The 16,231-nt window shown below is 42.1% G+C and overlaps 1 protein-coding gene across 1 annotated transcript in view; it reads left to right on the top strand.

The window, feature by feature from the left end:
• Window positions 1–16,231, top strand: part of LOC124805356 (elongation factor-like GTPase 1) — a 597,412-nt gene that overhangs the window by 20,469 nt on the left and 560,712 nt on the right. The window contains exon 3 of the mRNA XM_047265897.1: window positions 919–998. Coding sequence (XP_047121853.1) covers window positions 919–998 — 80 coding nt within the window. The remainder of the gene's footprint in view (window positions 1–918; window positions 999–16,231) is intronic.

Here is a 16,231-nt window from a genome sequence, read left to right as displayed (position 1 = left end):
CAACAACATCTTTGCCTCTGTACTTCCGCCTTGACTGACATCTCTGCCCAAACTCTTTGCCTTTATGTATGTCTGCTTGTGTCTGTGTCTGTGCGGATGGATATGTGTGTGTGTGCGAGTGTATACCTGTCCTTTTTTCCCTCTAAGGTAAGTCTTTCCGCTCCCAGGATTGGAACGACTCCTTACCCTCTCCCTTAAAACCCACGTCCTTTCATCTTTCCCTCTCCTTCCCTCTTCCCTGATGAAGCAACCGTTGGTTGCGAAAGCTTGAATTTTGTGTGTATGTATGTGTTTGTTTGTGTGTCTATCAACAGGCCAGTGCTTTCGTTTGGTAAGTTACATCATCTTTGTTTTTCTAATAGAATTTTTGTATTCTTATTTGTTCCTCCTGTGTAGTCGTCATCCACCACTTTTTGAAACTTAGCTTTAACATTACAGCTAGAAAACTGAAATTTAGTGACTGGTTAACGTATTTTCCGTTAAATGTGAATGACATCACACCAAGTAGTACAAATATCTTTCTGGGATATTGAACAATGGAAAATCCAGGGTGGAATGTAACAATATTGTAAAAAGGAAAGTTGCTACTCACTATATAGCAGAGATGCTGTGTCGCAGATAGGCTCAACAAAAAGACTGTCACTGATATAGCTTTCAACCAGTAAAGCCTTTGTCTTAGATGACAAACACACACATACACACTCACGCAAACACAATTCACACACACTTGACTGCAGTTTCAGGCAACTGAGACCACACTGAGGCTGTGTGTGTGTGTATGTATGTGTGTGTGTGTGTGTGAGAGAGAGAGAGATAGAGAGAGAGAGAGAGAGAGAGGGAGAGAGATTGATAAGATGCTCATGTAAGAATTTCTTTTATTTTAGTGACTTATGTAACACAAGTAATTTATACTTGCAGGTACATGGACAGTCGTAAAGATGAGCAGGAGAGGGGAATTACAATGAAGAGTAGCTCCATTGCTCTCCTGTATACTATAGGTAAGAACTTCAATGTACATGCATTTTTTCTGACACCACCTTGTTTATCATATGGAATAGTAGTACTGTATTAAAAAAAGAGAAAAGAATGAGTAGGTCAGCATTTAGGTTGCTATAATCGTTTATGCACCTGTGGCCTAGGTGTAGCATCTTTGATTAATAATGAAAACGTCCTCAGTCCCAGGTTTGAAACCCACCACCACTTAAATTTTGATTAATAATCAGCATTGGCGGCCAAAGACTTCTGGCATAAGAAGTCACCCTCATTCTGCCAATAGCCTTGTCAAAGGGGGTGGGGGAGGTTCATGGCACTCTCTTGTCCTTGGAGTGGGAAATTGCTCCTAAAGGTGGAAGAATCAGATGCAGAAGGGCAATGGAAAATCTTTCATTAAAAAGACACAATGTGTATTCACAGGACATGTGGCCTGTAATTGAAAAAAAATGTCATGATGATCTCTCCATTGGCAAAAGATTCTGGAATAGTCTCCCATTCAGATCTACTGGAGAGGACTGCCAAGGGGGAGGTGACTGTGAGAAAAAAATTGAATAACCTAGCATAGCCTTCAGCTACATTTGCTACGACCTAGCAAGGCGCCGTATTCCATTGATATTGATATTCTATTAATGTATCATCAAGAGCGATGTTCTACAAATATGGATTAAAGTTAAGTATTCCAGAAGCTACGTACTTTTCTTTATAGCATTCATTACGTATCCTGTTTCAGACCTCACGCCAGCCTGCGTGAGTTTAAGCGTGTGCCTTACGGTTACCCGTCACTGTGGACTGGCTGTCTTGTCAGTCCACAACATAACCAATGATAGGACAATGTTCTACGAGCCAGGGTGTGGACTGCCAGAAGCTTGAACATGGTAATGGAGCTAGAATATCTGAAAAGGGAAATGCAAAGGCTCAGTCTAGATATAGTAAGGGTCAGTGAAGTGAAATAGAAAGAAGATGAGGATTTCTGGTCAGATGAGTATAGGACAATATCAACAGCAGCAGAAAATGCTATAACGGGAGTAGGATTTGTCATGAATATGAAGGTAGGGCAGAGAGTCTGTTACTGTGAACAGTTCAGTGATCGGGTTGTTCTTATCAGAATTGACAGCAAACCAACACTGACAGTGATAGTTCAGACTGTAGAGGAAGACGTGACAACATTGCAAGGTGAAGATAAAGAGATAAGAAAGTATATGAGGATTTTGAAAGGGTAATACAGTACGTAAAGGGAGACGAAAATCTAATTGTCGAGGGGACTGGAAAGTAGTTGTAGGAGGAGGAGTTGAAGAAAAGGTTACAGGAGAAAATGGGCTTGAGACAAAGAATGAGAGAAGAGAAAGACTAAGTGAGTTCCGTAATAAATTTCAGCTATTAATTGCAAATACTGTGTTCAAGAATCACAAGAGGTGGAGGTATACTTGGAAAAGGCCAGGTGATACAGAAGGCGTACCCATGAACAGATATAGACTCAGATCACAATGTAGTGCTGATGAAGGGTAGGCTGAAGCTTAGGAGATTAGTCAGGAAGAATCAATACGCAAAAAGTGGGATACAGAAGTACTAAGGAAAGACAAGATATGCTTGAAGTTCTCTAAGGCTATAGATACAGCGATAATGAATAGCTCAGTAGGCAGTACTGTTGAAGAGGAATGGACATCTATAAAAAGGGCAGTTACAGAAACTGGAAAGAAAAACATATGTACAAAGAAGAGAGGAATTTAGGAATGCAGAGATACTAGGCACTGGGGAATGAAATAAATAAGAAGTGCAGGGAAGCTAAGATGAAATGGCTGCGTGAAAAATGTGAAGAAATAAAAGAAGAAATGAGTGGCGGAGGACTGACTCAGCATATAGAAAAGTCAAAGCAACCTTTGGTGAAATAAAAAGCAAGGGTGCTAACATTAAGAGTGCAATGGGAATTCCACTATTAAATGCAGAGGAGAGAACAAATAGGTGGAAAGAGTACATGAGAGCCTCTATGAAGGCAAAGATTTGTCTGATGTGATAGAAGAAGAAACAGGAGTCAATTTATAAGAGGTAGGGGATCCAGCATTAGAATCAGAATATGATAGAGCTTTGGAGGACTTAAGATCAAGTTAGACAGAAGGGATAGATAACATTTCATCAGAATCTCTAAAATAATTGTAGGAAGTGGCAACAAACTCACTATACAGGTTGGTGTGTAGAATTTATGAGTTGATGACATACCATCTGACTCTCAGAAAAATATCATCCACTCAATTCGAAAGACTGCAAGAGCTGACAAGTGCAAGAATCACAGTCATATCCTTAAAAAACATAATAATTTCTTTCAAGTACACTTACTGACACAGCTTTAAACTTCTTAGCCCTCCATGTAGCAATCATTGAAATGTGGCTGATGCATTCATCAAACAAATGGTCATTCTCTGATGTTGGTAACGGCATCAGGGGACTGTGAACACAGTCTTTTGCTGCTCCTCCAGCACTACCTCCACTCTTCATGTCTGTCATGGAAAAGTATTTACACTGACCCAAGTTGTCCAGGATCTCTGTAATATTTGCTATCGGATATGGATCTGTAATCATCTTAGCATTCATGTAACAATAAGTACGAAAGAACATGTACTTTCTTGTCCTGTCTGAGGATTTTTTGGGTACAATGACTACCAGTGCTCCCCAAGTACTATTATGTTCTTCTACTGTACTAATTAATAAACTTTCCATTGTTGTTGTTGTTGTGGTCTTCAGCCCTGAGACTGGTTTGATGCAGCTCTCCATGCTACTCTATCCTGTGCAAGCTTCTTCATCTCCCAGTACCTAATGCAACCTACATCCTTCTGAATCTGCTTAGTGTATTCATCTCTTGGTCTCCCTCTACGATTTGTACCCTCCACACTGCCCTCCAATACTAAATTGGTGATCCCTTGATGCCTCAGAACATGTCCTACCAACCGATCCCTCCTTCTGGTCAAGCTGTGCTGCAAACTCCTCTTCTCCCCAATCCTATTCAATACTTCCTCATTAGTTATGTGATCCACCCATCTAATCTTCAGCATTCTTCTGTAGCACCACATTTCGAAAGCTTCTATTCTCTTCTTGTCTAAACTATTTATCGTCCATATTTCACTTCCATATATGGCTACACGCCACACAAATATTTTCAGAAATGACTTCCTGACACTTAAATCTGTACTCGATGTTAACAAATTTCTCTTCTTCAGGAACGGTTTCCTTGCCATTGCCAGTCTACATTTTATATCCTCTTTACTTCGACCATCATCAGTTATTTTGCTCCCCAAATAGCAAAACTCCTTTACTACTTTAAGTGTCTCATTTCCTAATCTAATTCCCTCAGCATCACCAGACTTAATTCGACTACATTCCATTATCCTCGTTTTGCTTTTGTTGATGTTCATCTTATATCTTCCTTTCAAGACGCTATCCATTCCATTCAACTGCTCTTCCTAGTCCTTTGCTGTCTCTAACTGAATTACAATGTCATCGGCGAACCTCAAAGTTTTTATTTCTTCTCCATGGATTTTAATACCTACTCCGAATTATTCTTTTGTTTCCTTTACTGCTTGCTCAATATACAGATTGAATAACATTGGGGAGAGGCTACAACCCTGTCTTACTCCCTTCCCAACAACTGCTTCCCTTTCATGTCCCTCGACTCTTATAACTGCCATCTGCTTTCTGTACAAATTGTAAGTAGCCTTCCGCTCCCTGTATTTTACCCCTGCCACCTTCAAAATTTGAAAGAGTGTATTCCAGTCAACATTGTCAAAAGCTTTCTCTAAGTCTACAAATGCTAGAAACGTAGGTTTGCCTTTCCTTAATCTTTCTTCTAAGATAAGTCTTAAGGTCAGTATTGCCTCACGTGTTCCAGTATTTCTACGGAATCCAAACTGATCTTCCCCGAGGTCGGCTTCTACTAGTTTTTCCATTCGTCTGTAAAGAATTCATGTTAGTATTTTGCAGCTGTGGCTTATTAAACTGATAGTTCAGTAATTTTCACATCTGTCAACACGTGCTTTCTTTGGGATTGGAATTATTATATTCTTCTTGAAGTCTGAGGGTATTTCACCTGTTTCATACATCTTGCTCACCAGATGGTAGAGTTTTGTCAGGACTGGCTCTCCCAAGGCCGTCAGTAGTTCCAATGGAATGTTGTCTACTCCGGGGGCCTTGTTTCGACTCAGGTCTTTCAGTGCTCTGTCAAACTCTTCACGCAGTATCGTATCTCCCATTTCATCTTCATCTACATCCTCTTCCATTTCCATAATGTTGTCCTCAAGTACATCGCCCTTGTATAGACCCTCTATATACTCCTTCCACCTTTGTGCTTTCCCTTCTTTGCTTAGAACTGGGTTTCCATCTGAGCTCTTGATGTTCATACAAGTGGTTCTCTTATCTCCAAAGGTCTCTTTAACTTTCGTGTAGGCAGTATCTATCTTACCCCTAGTGAGATAAGCCTCTACATCCTTACATTTGTTCTCTAGCCATCCCTGCTTAGCCGTTTTGCACTTCCTGTTGATCTCATTTTTGAGACGTTTGTATTCCTTTTTGCCTGCTTCATTTACTGCATTTTTATATTTTCTCCTTTGATCAACTAAGTTCAATATTTCTTCTGTTACCCAAGGAGTTCTACTAGCCCTCGTCTTTTTACCTACTTGATGCTTTGCTGCCTTCACTACTTCATCCCTCAGAGCTACCCATTCTTCTTCTACTGTATTTCTTTCCCCCATTCCTGTCAATTGTTCCCTTATGCTCTCCCTGAAACTCTGTACAAGCTCTGGTTCTTTCAGTTTATCCAGGTCCCATCTCCTTAAATTCACACCTTTTTGCAGTTTCTTCAGTTTTAATCTACAGGTCATAACCAATAGATTGTGGTCAGAATCCACATCTGCCCCTGGAAATGTCTTACAATTTAAAACCTGGTTCCTAAATCTCTGTCTTACCATTATATAATCTATCTGATACCTTTAAGTATCCCCAGGGTTCTTCCATGTATACAACCTTCTTTCATGATTCTTAAACCAAGTGTTAGCTATGATTAAGTTATGCTCTGTGCAAAATTCTACCAGACGGCTTCCTCTTTCATTTCTTAGCCCCAATCCATATTCACCTATTACGTTTCCTTCTCTCCCTTTTCCAACTACCGAATTCCAGTCACCTTCACAATCTGAGTAATTTGTTTTATTTCATCATACATTTCTTCAATTTCTTCGTGATCTGTAGAGCTAGTTGGCATATAAACTTGTACTACTGTAGTAGGTGTGGGCTTCGTATCTATCTTGGCCACAATAATGCGTTCACTATGCTGTTTGTAGTAGCTTACCCGCATTCCTATTTTCCTATTCATTATTAAACCTACTCCTGCATTACCCCTATTTGATTTTGTGTTTATAACCCTGTAGTCACCTGACTAGAAGTCTTGTTCCTCCTGCCACCGAACTTCACTAATTCCCACTATATCTAACTTCAACCTGTCCATTTCCCTTTTTAAATTTTCTAACCTACTTGCCTGATTAAGGGATCTGACATTCCACGCTCCGATCGTTAGAACGCCAGTTTTCTTCCTCCTGATAACGACATCCTCTTGAGTAGTCCCCGCCCGGAGATCCGAATGGGGAACTATTTTACCTCCAGAATATTCAGTAAGTCTGTACTTATGCATACTGAAAGCAACTTCCCTGTACCCTGTGGAACTTATCATGCAAACTGAGTTTTAATTCCTCTGTATGCAGTTTAATTGGCTCTTCCCTCATGAGAGGAGAACATTGCAGTGTTGCATCATTGACAGCAGCATCCCTCTCCATTATTGGCTGTAAATGGTAGGCTATTCTATACGGCTTCTATTACAAAGCAGATTTGTCCTCAGTTGAAATCTGTCCTGTCTTCCTCCTTAAATCCTCGATTTTGGCATGTAATGCAGCTGTATCAACAATTTACTTATGGCTGAAGTCCACACATCATCTGTCTAAACAGTCCTCACCCAAAACATCCAAACTGACAAGTAGCAGTTCTTTTCCCAAAGTCACTTCATAGGTGTCGAAATTATCAACACTGGTAGGAACCACATATTTGTTACCTACTTCCTGTATGCACACAATACTCCACCATATGAAACATTGTGATACATCTAATTCATCATTGGTTTTTAATGGCTGCACCACATATAAGATATTTTTCAGTAAGTCTGTACTTATGCATACTGAAAGCAACTTCCCTGTACCCTGTGGCACTTATCATGCAAACTGAGTTTTAATGCCTCTGTATGCAGTTTAATTGGCTCTTCCCTCATGAGAGGAGAACATTGCAGTGTTGCATCATTGACAGCAGCGTCCCTCAGATGGAAAAATGCTCTGCCGAGTTCCACAGTGTGCTACGAAAGATCAATTTTTTCCTGACATTTTGTTAAGAAATCTAACCCCAAGATTGTGCAGTACCCCATAGCCTTTTGAGTCAAAACTTTCACAATTTCTCTCTGTTTGTTCCCACCTGAAAATTGAGTTCTGCTGAACCTAACGATTCCACATTGCTATCCCTAACCAGAGTAACCTATAACATGGAGTGTCAATCTTCTCACACACAGGAAGACCAGACTCGCCACAGACATGTGACCCCTGTGACCAATAAGAACTTATGCTCTTTACCATTTATTATGCCAACTAAACAACACTCTGCCTCTGCAAACGTCTTCGTAGCATTGAAACTTATTGAGAACACCATCCAGCAGATTTGGAGTCCAGGTTGGTGTTCACCAAGCAATTACTATGTCCTTGCCCATTCTGCTTTCTCTCTCTCTCTCTCTCTCTCTCTCCAATCTTGCTCATGGTGCCCAACCATTCCATACTTATAACATTGTGATTGGTGATGTTTCTGAATGTGGCCCACTGACCCACATTTATAGCATATTATGACCCTCGTCGTTGTGTCATGTGACTAGGGCCTCCCATCGGGTAGACCGTTCGCTGGGTGCGAGTCTTTCGATTTGATGCCACTTCGGCGACTTGCGCATTGATATTATGTCCCTAAAGAAGACACCTTTTTTAGTCCCACATCCCTGTCACCACAACCACTTTTTCTGACTGTGCTGCTACTCTGATGGCAGCACACACATTCTTGTGGTTTTCTGTATGCACCTTCCTTGACATATTGGGTGGAATACCCGTTAGAAAAACACCCAATGCTCCATGCTCTGTTTTCTGAAGAATAACTCTGTTTTCTTTGTCACTCTCCATCACACCATCATGTGGTAGGTCTGAATATTTGTCTTCCTTATCATATCAAGAAAACTCTCCACCGATTCATTCTGCCTCTGAGATATGCCACTCAGCTGCTCACGAAAGAACCTTGTAATATTTTGCTTCGTCAGCTAGTAGTTGGTGATGACTGAGAATGAATGCCTAAATTTTGTGGTATATATGATAGCCTGATCCACTGCTGTTTCTGCAACAGACATTTTGGCCCCTAAGCCAAGGCATGAAGCTCAGCCATTGAGTAACCATGATATCATGCTCCAATTCTTCCATCATATCAGCAACTTCACAACTCTCCTCTCTGAAGTCTGTCTGTCTGGTTTCCGCATTGTCAGCTTGCTAAATACTGGGTCTTGCATACTGAATGCATGCTCTTGCCACAGGGCATCTAGTTGCTGAGTTGCCTGAAATGCCCTCCTTATGATGTTATTTTCCTGAGTCGTCATGAGCCATTTGCTTTGCTAGGCAGAATCATGGTGCAGCAGTAATGAAATGTGAAAATGTGCTCCTTTACGTTGGAGTACCATATGATATCCATAACTGAGGTTGTGATACACTGATATGAAGTGAATAGCTGTAAATAGGAAAAAAAAAGTCATATCTTCAGGCAGCTGATATAGAGCTAATATGGAGTGTGAGAGGTGTCATTCTGATAAACTAACTATCTCCCCCCTCCTCTCTCGCTCTGTTATGAGGCGTTTAGATGACTTACATGTCGCATGTTGGTGATTGTGAAATGATGATGATGACAACACAACTCCCAGTCCCCAATCGGAGAAAATCTCTGACCTTGAAAGGAAGTGAACCTAGCTCCCTTTGGTTGACATCCAGCCACGCTGATCCTCACAGCTACCAAGGTGGACGATAGACTGACTAAGCAGTGAATATATATGACAAGAGCTGAATATACTCTGCCTGGTGACTGGGGGATAGGGGGAATGTAGAAGGGGAGGAGGAAACAAAATGAAATTTCACAGATTGAGAGGGTATGTGATGTTATTTCAGTATTTACAAAAATCTAGTCAAATTAAAAAAAAAAAAAAACTTGGCAATATGAGTCCACTTATTATTATGATTTTCCACCCCCTGTGACTGATTCAGTTGGGTAGTGTGTCATAAAGCCATTGTGTGCTCCCTGCCGCCGTTGGATAAGCAGCTGAGCAGCAAGTCGTATACTCCTAGCTCACTCGTTTGTTACATACTTTAATTCTTAATTTCTGTGCGTGTTTTTGGTACTTGCATTGTTTAATTCATAAATTTCGGGCCTATTATAGTATTTGAGAGTTGTAGCATCGCGTTTTAGTACCTGAATAGTGTAAATTCGCGTAGTCGTTTGTCTACTGTTTTTGTTTTGAACGGCCAGTGTCGGTTGGTCACAGTCAGTGTGCTCCCTGCCGCCGTTGGATAAGCAGCTGAGCAGCAAGTCGTATACTCCTAGCTCACTCATTTGTTACATAGTTTAATTCTTAATTTCTTTGCGTGTTTTTGGTACTTGCATTGTTTAATTCATAAATTTCGGGCGTATTATAGTATTTGAGAGTGTAGCATCGCGTTTTAGTACCTGAATAGTGTAATTTCGCTTAGTCTCCTTCCGCCGCCGAGCAGTGTCAGCAGTGCGCAAGTAGCAGCATTACTGCATTTACTAGGCAATCTTGTATTTTAATAACCGTTTAAATTTTGTTGATTTGTTTGCGCTCTCTGTAAATTAGTTCAGACGTTCTTTGCAAAACAGTTTTTAGCATGGATAGGGACTGCAACTGCTGTGTTCGGATGCAGGCTGAGTTGGCATCCCTTCGCTCCCAGCTTCAGGCAGTGTTGGCTTCGGTCACACAGCTTGAGGCTGTTGCCAATGGGCATCACTGTGGGGGTCCGGATGGGGGTTTGTCGGGGACGGCCAGCTCGTCCCACGCATCCCCCGATCGGACTACGACTGTGGCTGCCCGGGATACTGCCCACATTGAGGCTGATCCCTCACCTGTGGTAGAGTGGGAGGTCGTTTCAAGGTGTGGCAGGGGGCGAAAGACATTCCGGAGGGCTGAACGGAAAGCCTCTCCAGTTTGTCTGACGAACCGATTTCAGGCTCTGTCTCAGGCTGATACTGATCTTCGGCCTGACACGGCTGCTTGTCCTGTTCCAGAGGTTGCCCCTCAGTCTGCAAGATCCAGGCAGTTGCAGAGGGTGGGCTTACTGGTAGTTGGGAGCTCCAACGTCAGGCGCGTAATGGGGCCCCTTAGGGAAATGGCAGCAAGAGAGGGGAAGAAAACCAATGTGCACTCCATGTGCATACCGGGGGGAGTCATTCCAGATGTGGAAAGGGTCCTTCCGGATGCCATGAAGGGTACAGGGTGCACCCATCTGCAGGTGGTCGCTCATGTCGGCACCAGTGATGTGTGTCGCTATGGATCGGAGGAAATCCTCTCTGGCTTCCGGCGGCTATCCGATTTGGTGAAGACTGCCAGTCTCGCTAGCGGGATGAAAGCAGAGCTCACCATCTGCAGCATCGTCGACAGGACTGACTGCGGACCTTTGGTACAGAGCCGAGTTGAGGGTCTGAATCAGAGGCTGAGACGGTTCTGCGACCGTGTGGGCTGCAGATTCCTCGACTTGCACCATAGGGTGGTGGGGTTTCGGGTTCCGCTGGATAGATCAGGAGTCCACTACACGCAACAAGCGGCTACACGGGTAGCAGGGGTTGTGTGGCGTGGCCTTGGCGGTTTTTTAGGTTAGATGGCCTTGGGCAAGTACATAAAGGGCAACAGCCTCAGCGGGTGCGGGGCAAAGTCAGGACATGCGGGGACCAAGCAGCAATCGGTATTGTAATTGTCAACTGTCGAAGCTGCGTTGGTAAAGTACCGGAACTTCAAGCGCTGATAGAAAGCACCGAAGCTGAAATCGTTATAGGTACAGAAAGCTGGCTTAAGCCAGAGATAAATTCTGCCGAAATTTTTACAAAGGTACAGACGGTGTTTAGAAAGGATAGATTGCATGCAACCGGTGGTGGAGTGTTCGTCGCTGTTAGTAGTAGTTTATCCTGTAGTGAAGTAGAAGTGGATAGTTCCTGTGAATTATTATGGGTGGAGGTTACACTAAACAACTGAACTAGGTTAATAATTGGCTCCTTTTACCGACCTCCCGACTCAGCAGCATTAGTGGCAGAACAACTGAGAGAAAATTTGGAATACATTTCACATAAATTTTCTCAGCATGTTATAGTCTTAGGTGGAGATTTCAATTTACCAGATATAGACTGGGACACTCAGATGTTTAGGACGGGTGGTAGGGACAGAGCATCGAGTGACATTATACTGAGTGCACTATCCGAAAATTACCTCGAGCAATTAAACAGAGAACCGACTCGTGGAAATAACATCTTGGACCTACTGATAACAAACAGACCCGAACTTTTCGACTCTGTATGTACAGAACAGGGAATCAGTGATCATAAGGCCGTTGCAGCATCCCTGAATATGGAAGTTAATAGGAATATAAAAAAAGGGAGGAAGGTTTATCTGTTTAGCAAGAGTAATAGAAGGCAGATTTCAGACTACCTAACAGATCAAAACGAAAATTTCTGTTCCGACACTGACAATGTTGAGTGTTTATGGAAAAAGTTCAAGGCAATCGTAAAATGCGTTTTAGACAGGTACGTGCCGAGTAAAACTGTGAGGGACGGGAAAAACCCACCGTGGTACAACAACAAAGTTAGGAAACTACTGCGAAAGCAAAGAGAGTTCCACTCCAAGTTTAAACGCAGCCAAAACCTCTCAGACAAACAGAAGCTAAACGATGTCAAAGTTAGCGTAAGGAGGGCTATGCGTGAAGCGTTCATTGAATTCGAAAGTAAAATTCTATGTACCGACTTGACAGAAAATCCTAGGAAGTTCTGGTCTTACGTTAAATCAGTAAGTGGCTCGAAACAGCATATCCAGACACTACGGGATGATGATGGCATTGAAACAGAGGATGACTCGCGTAAAGCTGAAATACTAAACACCTTTTTCCAAAGCTGTTTCACAGAGGAAGACCGCACTGCAGTTCCTTCTCTAAATCCTCGCACAAACGAAAAAATGGCTGACATCGAAATAAGTGTCCAAGGAATAGAAAAGCAACTGGAATCACTCAATAGAGGAAAGTCCACTGGACCTGACGGGATACCAATTCGATTCTACACAGAGTACGCGAAAGAACTTGCCCCCCTTCTAACAGCCGTGTACCGCAAGTCTCTAGAGGAACGGAGGGTTCCAAATGATTGGAAAAGAGCGCAAATAGTCTCAGTCTTCAAGAAGGGTCGTCGAGCAGATGCGCAAAACTATAGACCTATATCTCTTACGTCGATCTCTTGTAGAATTTTAGAACATGTTTTTTGCTCGCGTATCATGTCATTTCTGGACACCCAGAATCTACTCTGTAGGAATCAACATGGATTCCGGAAACAGCGATCATGTGAGACCCAACTCGCCTTATTTGTTCATGAGACCCAGAAAATATTAGATACAGGCTCCCAGGTAGATGCTATTTGTCTTGACTTCCGGAAGGCGTTCGATACAGTTCCGCACTGTCACCTGATAAACAAAGTAAGAGCCTACGGAATATCAGACCAGCTGTGTGGCTGGATTGAAGAGTTTTTAGCAAACAGAACACAGCATGTTGTTATCAATGGAGAGACGTCTACAGACGTTAAAGTAACCTCTGGCGTGCCACAGGGGAGTGTTATGGGACCATTGCTTTTCACAATATATATATAAATGACTTAGTAGATAGTGTCGGAAGTTCCATGCGGCTTTTCGCGGATGATGCTGTAGTATACAGAGAAGTTGCAGCATTAGAAAATTGTAGCGAAATGCAGGAAGCTCTGCAGCGGATAGGCACTTGGTGCAGGGAGTGGCAACTGACCCTTAACATAGACAAATGTAATGTATTGCGAATACATAGAAAGAAGGATCCTTTATTGTATGATTATATGATAGCGGAACAAACACTGGTAGCAGTTACTTCTGTAAAATATCTGGGAGTATGCGTGCGGAACGATTTGAAGTGGAATGATCATATAAAATTAATTGTTGGTAAGGCGGGTACCAGGTTGAGATTCATTGGGAGAGTGCTTAGAAAATGTAGTCCATCAACAAAGGAGGTGGCTTACAAAACACTCGTTCGACCTATACTTGAGTATTGCTCATCAGTGTGGGATCCGTACCAGATCGGTCTGACGGAGGAGATAGAGAAGATCCAAAGAAGAGCGGCGCGTTTCGTCACAGGGTTATTTGGTAACTGTGATAGCGTTACGGAGATGTTTAATAAACTCAAGTGGCAGACTCTGCAAGAGAGGCGCTCTGCATCGCGGTGTAGCTTGCTCGCCAGGTTTCGAAAGGGTGCGTTTCTGGATGAGGTATCGAATATATTGCTTCCCCCTACTTATACCTCCTGAGGAGATCACGAATGTAAAATTAGAGAGATTAGAGCGCGCACGGAGGCTTTCAGACAGTCGTTTTTCCCGTGAACCATACGCGACTGGAACAGGAAAGGGAGGTAATGACAGTGGCACGTAAAGTGCCCTCCGCCACACACCGTTGGGTGGCTTGCGGAGTATCAATGTAGATGTAGATGTAGATGTGTACTTCCCTAGGGCACACTGGCCCACAACTGTTGTAACTGGTCATTGACACACTTGATACTGGCGCTGGGATGTAGGTGATACCTGAGCTGGTCCTTCACATGTTGTACTGGGGATCTTGGTGGCTACGGTAGCATCAGTATCTAGCCTCGATATACTTCTTTCCCACATCCCTTCACTCTGTAGTAGCAGATACATGCTATCCAGTGTAAAGCAGCGTTGATGAAACCACTACCTAATACCTATCACAAACAGGCCACGTAACTCGAGTTGAAAGTCAGTTCCTGAAAGTTAATTTTTAAAAAATTGAGTGCTCGGAGGATGCAGTCCACTTGCAGAAAGTATTTAAAATTAAATTGAATCTGCTTTTTATTCATATGGAAACTCATGAAATGGCTATCAAGTCCGTATTTAATATGGTAATGCGCTATCATTCAAAGTTCACTGTCTGTACAACATAATTTCATTCGAGAAGGAGCCAGAATTTTTGCAAGTCTGGCCCAACTAATTATCGCATTCTAACAGTCACAGACCCACATCTATTCATGACTTAAACATTCAGTTGTTTCAGTGGTCTTCTTAGTAAGAAGTGCTAGCCAAAGTATTCCGTACAGAGCACAAAACATGCCACGTGAAATTGTTACTACAACCAGAAAGTTCACACACTCATAACTTTCAAACTATTTAATTTAAAAATACCAAACTTTCATTAAAATGTTCGTACTCCAGTCACTTTAGTCACGAGGTATTTGAACTGCAATTAACTCACTATTCTTCATTTCCCAGAGTATTTTTATGGAGCTATCTAACATGGTGTTATCCGTAGGCTGGTTAGCAAGCGACTGTCTTGAACTATTCTACTCACTGCCCCACTGCCCCACTGCACTATATTCATGCGAGATTGGCTGTTGATCTAAATGACCAATCAGAATGTTCCTTTCAGATCATTCTCATGGCAAAACTTGACTTATCCAATCAATAATCTGATAGTAATTAATGTCATTAAAACTTCAATTCCTAGTATATTGTGTAATCAAAGTAAGTGAAGTATAAATTATTCTCCAAATTGATAAATAAACCTATTCTGTCTCTAGCTTTTATTCTGGCTACTTTTATACAAAAGCAAGCTCACACTGACATACGTCATCTGAATCATGGTTGCACCATAACTTTCCCTCAGTCTATTTGTACAAGGTTTTATGAAAACTGACATATAAGTTTTAACATATGTCCCACATACACTCTCTCAATCATTCTTACGTACTCACACAACAAAAAATAATCAAATAATAATTTTGACCGATTTTTGTATTATATAATGCACAGTGACTACAGTATTAAAAATAAAATTCTAATTAATTGACTTTATGCACTGATAAATTTGTAATGGCTTCAAATGATAATGAAAGTCAATCTGTATTTATTTCTGACTTGGTTTTAAAAAACAAGTGTCGGTTTTAGGACTTTTAGGTAATTTTCTCTGCCTCCGGAACTATAATAAATAAAAATCTGAAATTTTGACAGCACCGTTCCATTAATAACAAAAGGCCATTTACCAAATTTGAACATAATTGGATAATAACTAATACTGATTCTTTGGATTCGTAGAGGGTATGGCTCTTCGCATTGACTGACTGTTATGCTCTGCAGTTCTCATGGCAGGCAGCATCAGCTGCGCTTGAGCGAAGTGAAAAAAAATCATAGCCATCCTGCAGCCACCATACCAAATGGCTGTGCACCTTACTGCAATGAATGTCATCTAATAATAACTTGCTACGTTACAACCATTCTGTCATGTGAGGGGTAATACATGGGGAAACATTACATATATGTTGTACATTGTGTCATCAGAATTCCCTTAATCAGTATGGGCTTGACCTGAATAGCACCCCACACCGTGAACAACACTGCTGTGCCTCTCCAAAAACTGGAAGAAGAGACCTATCCCCAGCTCGCCACCATACTTGCCAATGATTGTCATCCAGGGTAGTGCAGATCCACGATTCATCACTGAAAACAATACAACGCTATTTACCAGCAGTCCCGTCTTCCTAGTCATGATACCATTCAAACATAGCCATTTGTTCCATGGTACTAACAGCAGCGTAGGCATGGGACAATAATTCCCGTCTGGCTGCTGCTGGTTTTCATCCAGTGGTGCAGCATGACACAGAATGTTGCAGGGAGTCCATTGCTTGTTCTCAGATGGCAGACACAGATGTGTAGGAGCTACAGTGTTCCTGGTGCACAGTTCATTGGTACTTCTGTGTGGTTGTCAGATGTGGCCAACTGAACCTTTACAATGAGTATGCGTGCCCTCATTTCCCATGCCATCCAGCACTGGGCCACTGTCACATCCAAATTCCCAAAAAAA

This window comes from Schistocerca piceifrons, chromosome 7 (genome assembly GCF_021461385.2).
Source record: "Schistocerca piceifrons isolate TAMUIC-IGC-003096 chromosome 7, iqSchPice1.1, whole genome shotgun sequence".
In the NCBI taxonomy this organism is placed as follows: Eukaryota; Metazoa; Arthropoda; class Insecta; order Orthoptera; family Acrididae; genus Schistocerca; species Schistocerca piceifrons.
The sequence above is the reverse complement of the archived record's forward strand: the minus strand, read 5'-3'. Positions and strand labels throughout refer to the sequence as shown.